The 13,430-nt window shown below is 38.5% G+C and overlaps 1 protein-coding gene across 3 annotated transcripts in view; it reads left to right on the forward strand.

Annotated features, from left to right (window-relative positions):
* The window catches only part of COL25A1 (collagen type XXV alpha 1 chain), a gene marked incomplete at its 3' end in the record, with an annotated part of 460,030 nt that overhangs the window by 336,641 nt on the left and 109,959 nt on the right, over positions 1-13,430 (forward strand). For 2 of the 3 annotated variants that reach the window (XM_079919359.1, XM_079919358.1), the window contains exons 8-10: positions 277-336; positions 1,889-1,996; positions 3,548-3,583. In XM_079919359.1, coding sequence (XP_079775485.1) covers positions 277-336; positions 1,889-1,996; positions 3,548-3,583 — 204 coding nt within the window. Of the gene's footprint in view, positions 1-276; positions 337-1,072; positions 1,145-1,888; positions 1,997-3,547; positions 3,584-13,430 lie in introns of all 3 variants that reach the window. The other variant, XM_079919357.1, reaches the window with a different exon arrangement.

Below are 13,430 nucleotides of genomic sequence, written 5' to 3' on the forward strand. Positions count from 1 at the left end.
CCATTCTGTACTAACATTGTGTACGTAAGAGTCCAGAAATCTTAAGTGTATGTACACAGATCCCAGTGTACCTGAGTTCTCAAGCTGACCGTTCCCTTTAAGAAATGGTTGGCTTGGGGGCCTCACGTGTCTGATTTTGTTCACTGTGTCAAACAAGGCAAGACTTAGAGCCAGGACGGGGTGGCATTAGGTACATGCTTGTTGTGTTTGTCCACCAGTGGAATGTCTGTGTGACGTTTTGTGTCGTGTTGTTTTGGTGCTGTGCCCTGTCCATAGGGTCTGCCAGGCTTCTCCACAGTTGCCGCTCTGCACAGTAATCAGATCCTCACCGTCAAGGTTCGTGGTTGGCACCCATGCCCGCGCAGTCAGAGCCCTCAATCAGCATAAGAGCGAGCTACAACAGCTCAACTGGCTTTCCGAGTCCAGTCCTTTCCTCACACACACAGGTTATTGGGCACTTGGAACCTCACCTCCATCAGTGAGGTCAAACGTCCATTAAGAAGGAGAATCTTGAGCCTATAAGAGAAGAGCGTATTGAAGTCGAAGAGAGGCAGGCAAGCTCTGGGAGGCTGTGCCACGCCTCGGTGGTTTGATTGGCATGCGTCGCAATGCTCTGTGACAGTTTTCAGTGGATTGAACAATCCTAAGTACTCTGGACTTCGGGCATCCGTAAAATGACAGTCGAGTTCGTGCCGCGTTATGCTGGTTGAGGAGTCTGACAGAAATTGAACTGGCGCTTCGTCTCTGGACTTTCCGCTCAGCGTGCAGGATGCAGGTGGCCCCAGGTTACCTGCTTCTTGAATATACAACATTGAAAGAGGTCCAACGCCCACAGCAGAAAAAGATTCATTTCTAACTAAAAATCTGGTTTCCCTATCCCGTTTCAGGGTTCTGTTTCTTTCAAGAAGAGCCAGAGGGTCCGATGTCAGACACAAGCGCCAGTTCTGTTTTGTTTGATGGTTATTATGAGTCTAATGTGTGTATCTTTATTTCTTTCTTGGGGCCTTCTGATGCCTATTCTTCAACTCTCTCACCTCTGAACTCCAACCTTTGACCTCACCTGACTGATCAGATGGTGTTTCCTAAAATCAATCATGGGTTTCTCTCTGCTGATCAGCAGCTCATTAAACGCCGCCTGATTAAGGTAGTGCTCATTCTTGCTCAAGTCTGATTTCTCCTTTACATTCGATTTTTACTCTGTATACTGTTGCTTTACCATTTATCTCTCATAGGCAGAGTGTGGGTGGTGGGTATTTATTTTAAAATATCCTAGAGCAAAATTATGTTTAGTGAGCTGCCTTTGTTTGAAATGTATGTGAAAATACCAAAACCAAAAGGTATAGAAAGCCAATCTAAGTTCTTCTTAAATTAAAAAAAAAAAGGAAGCTTAAAAATTACATGCAGTGATAGATCCAGTTTCTAAGCTCTCTAGCTTTGGTAATTTATAAATTATTACACAGCATGACAAGAGCCTTGTATGTTTAATTTTATAGCTTATGAAACAGTAAATATTTGTCCAACTATAAATGCAGCCATTTTATTAAGCCAGGTGAATATAACTGATGCAGCATTGTCATGGATAAAGTTATGCAAAAGTTTTCTGCCAGCTCTGAGTATCATGATAACATATACACTATTTCCAAGAGCTGAGAGTGCTGGTTTCTGAGCTGCTTTGATTTCAACAACGTCTACTCAGCTCGCCCAGCATGAATATTTATTTGCTTCCTACTGGCAGGCAAATTGCCTACAGGCTTTACCATTTGTGGTTGTTCTGGGTCTTTTCACAGTATAAATGTGAATTAGATAATAGAAATTTCAAGTGTTGAAAAGAAGACCTGGGTCTTTATCTTTCACGGTTATTGTTGGTCTGTCCCCTTCTCCATTGTAGGGTGACCAAGGACAGGCTGGGCCTCCAGGCCCTCCAGGACCTCCAGGCCCACGAGGGCCTCCTGGGGACACAGGGAAAGATGGCCCCCGCGGAATGCCAGGAGTGCCTGTGAGTTGCTTTTTGGATCAGTTGTTCTCACAGGTTTTGTTTCCTTTAAAGGGCTGAGAATTGGGTTGGAGTTGGGGACGGGGGTGGCAGAGGTCAAGTGAGCGGAGTGGGTTGAAGGAAGTGGGATGATAGGAAAGTCCCCGAGCAGAGAGGGCACTGCCAGCTGGAATCTGCTTTACCACTCAACCCTCGGGACACCCATGCAAACCACAGCGAGATGCCTGGAGACAGCAACTGACCTGGTCTTCAGGTAAGCCTCAAGAAGTCTGCGACTGGAGATGCCCGATCTCACTTGTGTCCTGACTGCCATAGAGTACCTCAATGCCTTTGGTTGAAACGGAAGACTAGCTTGAAAAACTAGGTGGGAGATTGATAACATTTTACAAAGGATCAAAATAGAGACAATAAAGTCCTATGCAATTTATGGAAAGTAAAAGAGGTATATCTTCCTAATATTTATCCCTTGCAAGTAACTTGACCCCCCCAATCACTAGTAAAATTAACGGTTAAAACATCAGTGGTTATGGTTTGAATATCATTTGTCCTTTGTATGTGAAGCTTATTAATAGAAATGACTTAACAGCGATCTCAACATTTAGATCTAAGTACTAATTTACTTAGTACTTAGCTACTAAGATTGGTCAAGTGTCAATAATAGAGTAGTAGCACAGGACACTAGATAAATGGTTTGGTTGGGTAGAGGCAACTCAGCAATTTAAAGAAATACATGGAAAAGGTCAAAAATTTGTACACTTATGACTTTAGGACCTGAAATTCAGGTTTATTGCTGAATTAAATTATTTATTTAATGTATTGCTTTAACTTAAATTATTTTCATCGGTGTTTTTGTAGTACAAAAGGAATAATAAAATATTTATCCACAAAGTAGAAAAATTTGAAAATAAAGGCAACCAAAAAAGAAAAAACAAATCGGCCATAGTCATTAATGTTTTGTAGATTTCATTTTTATATGTATATATTTATGTAATTTTTGAGTGACTATTTTTTTATTTTGAGTGACTCTTTCTTTCAGACTATAGGACAACCTTCTTATAAGCCTCATACCCCTCACCAAAAGTTGCTATAAATTTGTCATATGAAATAAGGAATTGACGTTCAGCATAATATGCTGGTTGTTAGGACTGCTTTCACTGGACCATCAGAGGTAGTGGTTTCATCCTAAAAGTGTCTAGATTCTAATGTCTCACCTTTTCTTGGGATGAAACCCTAAAAGATAGAGAACCCAGAGCTGCTTTACAGTATAATCACTCCTACTCTTTTTATTTAGAATACCTTCTTGGCATAATTCTTAAATCTCTGCTGTAATATAAATTCGTTGTATTAAATCCTAAAATGTTTATAAAATGCATTTGAAGAAAGAACGTCAGCACTCTTTAAATGACATTGTGTTTGCATTCCTTTCTTTAGCCTAAAAAGTGTATATTTGACATTCAAGATCCCTAGTGGATATTGTGAAAAAGAAAAAAAGAAGATTGAAATTGGTTTTTACTGTCTACAGCATTAATAAAATTTTCACTATTCTTTTTTAAGGGTGAACCAGGGAAACCGGGAGAGCAAGGCTTGATGGCAAGTATCTGAATTTATCTTTTTCGATACTGAAAAGAATGAAAAGACAAGTTACTCAAAACTGTGGTCCAGACTGTTTGTAACAAGTGTGCCTGTTTTGTGATCTGTAACAAAGAGTGAGAATTCGTAAAAGTTAAAAAGTGATAGGGTTAACTGAATCACTGTGCTGTACCCCTGAAGCTAACACAACATTGTAAATGAACTATACTTCAATTTTTTTTAATGGTAAAAAAAAAAAAATGTATTCCTTTAAAACGAACAACCAAAAAAGAAGTGATAGGGCCTGTCCATCACATGCTAAGGATCACATGACAACACATCTGCAGAACTGATACAGGAGGAAAAAAGAGGGAGATTCCAGGTGAAGCAAGTGACAGAGGATGCTGAGGAAGACTCTGTTATACGAGATTAAATTCAGGGATATGCCTATTAGCTTAAACAGAAATGAGATTTCAGAGGAACCAGGTGTCACTACCTGTGAACTAGTAGAGCAAACCTTCGACAGTGATTCCAGAGGTTTTTCTTTTGCCGAAGGGAGAGAACGGTTGTGCCTTCTTGATCCCTGAAACTGTTAATAAAACGGTAAGTTGGTGGTTAAAATGTCAGCAGTTATGGTTTGAATATCATTTGTCCTTCCACCCAGAGAGAAACAGTGGTGCGTTCCTGATCTCTGTCATTAAAAAAGATCATGAAATGATTCCTCTTGGACTTGCCCGTGAACACGCAGGTCCCAGCTCCTCAAGTTTGTTTATGCTTTGCCAGTGAAAGAGAAGTTAGGGCAGCTTACTGAGCCCCAAAGAGTAGAATTCCTTCAACCTACCTCTCCCTGTCACTTCCTCCCTGTCTCTGGAGCTACCTTTCTGACCTACTTTGTGACACGAGCAATATTGGGGAACACAGGATGACGCTCTAATAACTCAAATTCCAGAGGACAGCTACGTCTCACACTTGCCCTGGATGCAGTGATGACGATCCCCTTGATCATGTCCATTTCACACGATGTGTGGCACGCAGCCTGCAGGTGCTCAGGATAGAAAATGTATTTAAAAAAAAATAGAAGCTAGGTCCTAGTGAAACGAATGCACAGGAACACGCTAGTTGGTCAAGAATTAAAACAAATGTGTGCATGGGCTAAAGGTCAAAGGCTTCTCCCTGCACAGGATGCCTTCAACAGCCCTCCTGGGGAGACATTCAGCAAGCTGTAGTCCTAGCTGTCATGTAGCTGCCTTCAAAACATCACTGGTGAAATGGAAGCATCCTGGGACCACACCTGACCCACTGCCTGGAAATTCTCTGTTTCTGACCTACAGTATCAAGATAGATATTTGATACACACAATCAGGCCGGGAGTACTATAATGGATTCTTTTTAAAAAGAATAAAATGAAAGAAAAACAACGACAACAAAAGACCATATGTGAAAATTAAATAAAACATCTGTCATCCGTGGTAACTTTGCATACAAGGGAAGCATTAGCTCTCCAGGTTATAGGATCAGAGGGGGTGAAGAATTTTTGGAAAACTACCATATAAATTTTGAAATTGCTTTATGCAGTTGAATGCACCTGTAATTTCTATCGTGGATAACGGTCAAAACATATTCCTCCCATACACTCTTACATCCGAGCCTACTTAGGATTCTTAAGAGCCCTTGTTTGTCCCCAGGTGTGCAGAGCATATGATTTTTATCATTGCCGCAGCCTTTCTACCCTGATGCCCAGTGCAGCACCGTAATATACAAAGTTCTAAAATAAAAATGGATGTTTAAAAAATTATAATCTTATCTTCCTTAAATTCATATACATGCTCTAGAATACACGGTGTGAATAACAAATGAGTCCCATTTCCCTACCACCCCTAGCTTAATGTCATTAAATATAAATGTTCCACCTAGTCCTAAATGAATTATGTCATTGTCTTAGTTTGCTCTGGTTTCCCATTTCATATAGCAACTTTTCAGATAAAGATGATCCTGGGTATTTTTCTCTGAACCTCTCTTCTCTCTTTAAACTCTTCAGATACAGTTCATATTCTCATTTCAAAAAATGAAGCTGAGAAACTCAGTTGAAATCACAAATGTTCAAAGGATATGTCTAATGTAGTGATCTTCTAAAGTACAGCATTGTACTGTTCTTAAAGATGTAAAATTCTTTTCTAAAAGAAAACTTGTATAATATATATTTAATAAGTAGACAAATAAGTATATATCTCAGTGAATTTTCACAGTGAACATAGCTGTGCAGCCACAAACCAGATCAAGAAATAGAAGGTTATCATATCCTAGAAACCCCCTTTACCCACCCCCCCCATCACCATCTCCCTCTTCTGCCAACACAGATTAATTTTGCCTGTGTTTGAATTTCATATTACTAGAATCATACAATATGTAACTTCTGTGTCTGGCTTCTTTCATCCAACAGTATATTTGTGAGATCATCCACCTCTGTTTTAATAGCCTTCACAGCTGGTTAAAAAAAAAAAAATTAAGAGGAAGAACCTTACTTCCTTGACTACCCTGTTAAAACTACATCACTCAAATAGCAGTAAATGAATGGTCTGTCTATCTGACCTTGGGCAAGTCACTTAACCTCTCAATTTTTCATCTGTAAAGAAAGGAAAATCATGCCCTCTCTGCCTCCCCTATAAGGTTGCCAAAGACAAGTGCAATAAATTAGGAGAAAGCCCTTTAAAATATATAATGAAGAATTGTATGAGTATGTTGTTATTATTATCACTCAGTTGTTACCTCTACAGTAAATTACAGGTGAGCATGGATTTATATAACAGATGTATTCCTATAAAGTTCTGTATGAATCAGATTTTCATAAATCAACATAGCTTAAATGTGCTGGGAAATTTTGCTATTGAAAGCAATCCCATTCAGAGTCTTTTCATAAAGCAATACAATCCCCTAATTCCTCTTCCCAGCAAACTGAATTTTTACATATTTGCTTAAAGTGAAATATTTCTATTATTTTTAAAAGTATCATTTAAAAAAAATCACTATGTTTACTAACTTAAATAGCACCTGTGTATTTTAACCCATCTCAAAGAGAGAAGATACCAGAAATATAATAGCAGCTTTCATGCGGAGAAAAATTTCCTTAGAAATTTTCTTTTTCCTTTCAAATATTATACGTATGTGTGCGTATGTGGGTGTGTGTGTTTCGACTCAAAGTCTGGTAGAAAGAAAAGTACATATTACTAGTAATTCTGGCCTCAGAACAACTTAGGAGTGTATGACTATCGTCTGTGATCCTTTTTACTGATCTATAAAATGTAGGCAATAATTCCTATTCCACCTATATCACTGGAATATGGTGAGAAGCAAGTGAAATAATAAAAATATGAAAATGCTTTATGGAACACAGACTTACATAAATGAGAAGTATTGCTGTTAAGACAAAAATGTCAAATGACATAACGTGGCATACAGAAAGACCACTCTATGAGACATAAGGGCTAACAACAGTGTGACTATAGCTGTCAATTAAATTAGAGTGTGTCAAATACTGTGATTGATAATGCAACTTATTCCTTTTGTCCTGTTTGTTGCCATCATTGTGTTTGGCCTTCTCCTATATATCACCTCTTCTTACCTCAACACCTTTTCATAACACACCCCTTCTCTTCCACCAGCTCAGACAAGGGAAGATAATATACACCACCGCTCTCATCTTTTCCACAGTACGCAAAACCCACTACCTCTGTTGGTTTGCGCCACGGAGAAGTGTTTGCTTACATGAGGATCTTGAGAGGCACTAGAGAACTTTTTAAAATGTAAAATGTCTCTAATGATGAAATGAAAAAACTAGGAATGGTCTAAAATTAGCTCTTTCAAAACTGTTTATGAGTGTGTCCGGTGGGGGATTAGTTTTCATAATCCACGCTATATATTTTATATCGCAAAAATAATCATCTGAAGATTAACAGCATCTCTAATAGAATAAAAAAGAAGTCCTGCCTCTCACGCAGTTCCACATTTATTTAACCCTGCTGTGCACCTATTCCATAAACAAGACCTTCAGGTTTTGCGAGAAGTTCTAGAGGAGATTTTAAAAGGTAGAATCATGAGCTAAAACAAACTGGACTCCATCTAAATAAGGAGAGAATCTCTCTGGCTTATAAAATTAGACTCAAGAATCAAACCAAGAACTGACCACAGCTGGAAATGCTAAAGCTCTGAACCCCGGCACAAATGGTCTTTATTTTTCTGTTCTTCAAGAGTTTAAATAGTTGTTAGAATAGTATTTTTGAAGGTGTCTTTCCTTTTGATATCCTTACTGTGTCTTTCTTTGACAAATATAGTAGTTCTCAAAAACATAAAAGGCAAATGATGTATATTCAATATACCAACTAGTCCCAGTTTCCTGCAAATTATTTTTTTGTCCAAAGTGTCTATAACCCAGGTTTCATAGACCATATCACTTTCCCTCACTGAAACCCTTCCTTCCTCTCCTGCCCCCCAAATATATGCAAACTCCATAGCGTATCCATTCATCTCTTTCTGAATTATAAGAGTACTTAAAATGTCATTCGTTGGGCCCTGGTGGTGTCTGAGAGTTCAAAACTCAGAAAAGTTTTTCTGTTATTGTTCCTTAAAGTGAAATTTGGATTGTATCCAAAGAAGTTATAGATACTTTTTAGTTTATTTTGATTTTGCCTGCAAACACATTTAATACATTTGTGTCAAGTGAATATAATGTATTTTATGGTAGCTAATAACATAAGCATAGATAATTGCTTCTGCTTCATTTAAAATAAAATTGAATTAACCAATATGTGAAGATTTACTTTAAACATATTTAGTTATAATGCACTGCTATCCCACAGATTTGATAAAACTTATCATTTTACTTAATTGTACTTTGCTGTCTCAACCATATTGATCAGCAGGGTGGCAGACATCGGACACAGTAGCAGGCTTCTCTTCATGATTTTTATCTGGTGAGGCAAACAAACCTTCAAATCACAAATAACCAAAATGACCAAAATCATCTTAGGATATTTAGTTGTTAGACTAGACATTAACGATGACATCTTTTTTGGTAAAACTGCATTACTTCAGTTGTGCACACTACGCTGCCTGCCGGGGTGCCTTAGCAACTGTTCTAATGCTTTATTATTCTCACTTAATCTGATTGTCCATGAAGTACATGTAAATGCCACACCGACAGCGTCCTTCCAACCCACCAGAGCCTGTAATACTTGGTTTTCCAAATGGGCCGAGGCCTGCTCCCCGGCTCTCCCACGGGTACCTAATATCCGCATCTCTATGAGACTGAGGCTCTCATATGTAGACATTTGGGTGCTCACAGGATCAAACTCCATCCACATGCCTCAAAATACCCACCTCTTTGCCCCATCCTCCAGTTTACTGTAGTGCACACCAGTGGTGTGGTTCACCTGCAGAAGAACAGACCTGGGAGAGAGACAATTCACAGTCCTTGACGGGAGCTCCAGTCATTGGGGCAGAGAATCCCAAGGTCCCAGGAACCCAAAGTACAGTCTAAGTTCAGGAGGTGGGCTACCACAGGAGGAGGTGTGCAGCCAGAAGAGATCTCTAAAGTGTGGATCCTAACACAGGAGCCCTCTTGCCCAGGGCTAAGGGCAGTACTGGGGCCATGTGTCTGAATGGACTCAAAAAAATAGACTTCTGCTCCGGTCATCTCCTTCGAGAAAACTTCACACACACTTCCTCATTCACAGACATTCACACTCCCCCAGGCTGTTAGAAGCTGCCTTCTCCCCTCCTCCACAGCATTTATCACATCACAAAATAATTGTGTCGGTGCTTAGTGTATTCAATAACCTGAATGACTGAATAATATGAATCAATGAATCGATAAATCAGGTGCTAATGCAAGGAAATCCTGTTTATATTTTTCTCTCATCCAGTATCATCGCATGCCAGGAGTAGGATTAAGCAGGCTAAGTCCAACAGGAAACTACTTTTTCTTTTGCATCTTCATATATTCATTCATGTATTATAGATAATTTGAAGTATATGTGTGTTCATGAATACGCATGGTGTAACTAAAGGACTGATTTTCATGAGGGAAAGTAACTGCAGCGATTTTTAGTCACACTCTATGACAGTTTTTTAACTAGAGTGTAAATGATCTAGAAGAAATCTTAGGAATCATCTAGTTAATCACTTCACAGATAAAGAAACAGCATCAGAGTGAACAAATAACTTGACCAAGCTCATAGAATAGTCTGTGGCAGAACTAGGGTAGGATCCAGTTCACCCGATTGTCGTCTTACGCATTTTACAGTGTAGATCTGCTAGGTCTACACTTTCCAATGTAGTAGCCGCTAGCCACATGTGGCCATTTAAACTGAAATTAAAAATCCAGTTTCTAAAAGTGGCGCTAGTCACATTTCAGGTGCCCAGTAGTCACATGTGGTTACTGGCTACCTACTGGATTGAGCAATGGAGACTATTTCCACTGTTCCAGAAAGTTCTGTTGGGTAAGGCTGGTCTAGATAGAAAACAGATCTGGACAGTAGATGAGTACATATTAGAGTTCTAAATTTAAGTCTTCCTTCTGCTGGTCATAGGATATTTAAATTTTAACAGTTAGTGTTTCTTAGCATTGTTGATTTAAAATAGCAAAAGCACTTGCACTTTACTCAGTAGAAATATTTTTTACTGAGCATAGTATAGGGTGATAGGCCTTCATGAACCATAAATTTGTTTCCTTTATGGTACACTAGGGAAGTATGCTTAATCACAGAGGGCAGAGGAAGCCTGTTAATTTTTCTTTCTTTACGGGTCATTTCCATTTTGGATGCAGCAAGGAGAAACAGTTTATTAAATATTTAGAAGGGATGGAATGAGCTAACTTAGGCCTTGGATATTTGGTAAGAGGTGATAGAATCTCTGTTTGGGAACCTAATCAGAGCATAGATTCTCTAATACCTAGATCTGTCTTTCATCTGCTGGTGGTAGTTAATGTCCAATATTTAGTCTTGGGTCCTGGTTTCCTCAAGTGGTGAGAAAAATGTATGGCTTCTTTAATTTCCTGAGCGTTTAAGAGACCTCCAATAAAGAGGTCAGAGCTTCATGATTTGGGGAAACACCAACAAATGAATCATCCAGGTTTAATATTTTCCCCAAAAAGTCAGCACATGACGTAGAGAAGTCAAAAAGAATGTATTCTTTTAAAAAATTAATGACTGCATTTAAAACTTTTCATCAAATATTCATGAATTAATATAATAACATGTCATCGTATTGATAGGCTCTGAAGGAGACCTGTTTTAGAGGAACTTCTTCAAATAATAGAAATTATGGAATGATATTATTGAAACAGAAGAAAATCCCAGATACTTAAACAGAAACAACTGCCTCAAACCTGAGAACTTTAAGGAGAAAAATAGAATGATGTCTAACTTCCCATAAGAAGAGCTTGTCTGTGTATCTTCTAAATAGATGATGTTGGATGATTCACCCTAGTATTTTGATTCCATTAGGTACTACTGTGATGTAACCATTTTATTTCAAAATATCATTATTTGTATCGACTAGAAAAGTTTTGCTTTATATCTTTTTCAATTTGATTAAAAGTTTTAGATGGCCATCTTAAAAAAAACCAAAAAACAGAAAACTGAGAACTCTTTCCAGTGATTAGAAGTAAGATAGCTAGAGTTGCAAAACAATGGAGGAAATTCGGTAAATGGAATTTAATAATTTTCATATTTATGAATTCATTGTTTCAATGTAGTCAATAATGATTTATTTGCTAGGCACTGCTATGTAGGTGCTGAGGATGTAAACTATATGGCCCGAAGAATTTGCTGCCTAGTCAAGTAGATTTGATAAATATGTAAATATATTAAAATACAGCCAGTTAAAATGTGCTAGAGAAACACAGAGGACAAAAACAAGCTCTGTCTGGGTGCATTGGAGAAGGTTCACAAAGGAAGTGAGTTATGACTGCTGAGCCTCGAAGAATGATTAAGACCTTTACATGAAGGCTAATGGGAAACTGCTTGGGAAAGATGATTCAATGTGACTGAAGACAGAGTCCATGGAGGACTTGAAACAAGAGATGAGGCTCTCCCATCTCAGCTCTGTCCTGCTCTTTTCTTGTTTATGCTACGTTCCTTCATACCCAGTTCAGCTAAATCACTGGCCTTTACGCTGAAAACATATCAGCACACTCTCTTACATTCTAAACATTTCCCCAAAGTTTCTCGTTTGGCATTTCCACACACTTAAGCTATGGAGTCTGAATCTTGTAAAACATCATTTGAATTATACTCCAGACTCACGTATAATAGTGGCTAGAGTTTATGTTTCTTGACCCTCCCTCATCAAACATCCAAGGAAAATGTGGAATTTTATATAAGTACATCTTAAATGAATCCTTCTTAAGTAAGACAAATTTCCATTATTTATTTCAAATTTCCTCTTACCCTTTATAAACCAAGTTGTATTTTCTGATCTTGTGACCAGGTTAGTAGCTTTCAAAAGGTTATAATTAAAGTCTGCTGCACCAAACCCTTGAGAAAGTCTGATACTAACATTTTATGACTCCAATAAGTTAGATTATACGTGTTATCATTTTTCCCCGTGGGAACAGACTTTAAAAAGTATTTTCTTCATTTTACCTAACTTTTATTAAATCTTGGAAAAATTCTTAACTCAAAAAGGAAATAATTTTAAATGGCTTAATAGATTGGGGCTTTTATTCTCCCCTTCACAGAGGGACCACCTTTTTTTTGTTCCCTGCGTTTTTTATTACAGAAGCTGGTTGTATATTCTTGCATCCAGAAATGACCAGCAGCTTTTAGAGCTTGGAATTTTACTGTTAGCCATCAGGGACAGAACAGGAACTATGTCCGCCCCCTGCTCACACAGAACATCATTTCCTAATAGCAGGCAACCAGAACTTGCCTTAAAACACGTCCCAAGAGACATCCTAGAGCACATCATTTAGAAACTCTGCATTCTGTTTAAGTAATTAATACCTCAATCAAATTTGTGCTAACATCAGTAGTCAGAAAAATTCATTAATTTTTTTTCCATTCCATGATCTATCAAACAAAAGACTTTTTAATTAAAAATGTTATTTTTACAAGCTGGAAAGTGCAGCCAATGCATAATGGTTATAGAAACATCCATTTCTTAACTGCCTGCTTTGAAGATTAACATGGGTTGATAATTCTACTTACTGTTTGCATGATGGCTTTTGATATGCATTAGAGACCTTAGACCTACATCCACATCCATGACACTCTCCGTGTCAATGAGACCATGTAATCAAGATGATTTTTGCTTTGCGGTTTTAATATAGAAGGCATGAATTGAATTCCTCCACTCACTCTTGCACTTAGAGGTAATCTAGAAGCTGTAAGAATAGGGCAGGGACTTCCCTGGTGGTGCAGTGGTTAAGAATCCGCCTGCCAATGCAGGGGACACAGGTTTGATCCCTGGTCTGGAAGATCCCACATGCCGTGGAGCAACCAAGCCCGCGTGCCACAACTACTGAAGCCCATGTGCCATAACTACTGAAGCCCGCATGCCTAGAGTCGGTGCTCCGCAACAAGAGAAGCCACCGCAATGAGAAGCCCGTGCACCACAACAAAGAGGAGCCCCCGCTCGCCGCAACTAGAGAAAGCCCGCACGCAGCAACAAAGACCCAATGCAGCCAAAAATTTTTAAAAATTAAAAAAAAATAGGCCAGTAGCATTAGAATGACTTGGGTGAACGTGAATGAAAAATCTTGTCATTCTTATCTTGAGATACTATTGTCTAAGGTATAAGGGAAAAAACTTGGTTTACTCTGTGTTCATCATTCATTGCTATAATTTTTTTTTTTTTGCGGTACGCGGGCCTC

The sequence above is a fragment of the Stenella coeruleoalba genome, assembly GCF_951394435.1.
Source record: "Stenella coeruleoalba genome assembly, chromosome: 4".
NCBI lineage: Eukaryota > Metazoa > Chordata > Mammalia > Artiodactyla > Delphinidae > Stenella > Stenella coeruleoalba.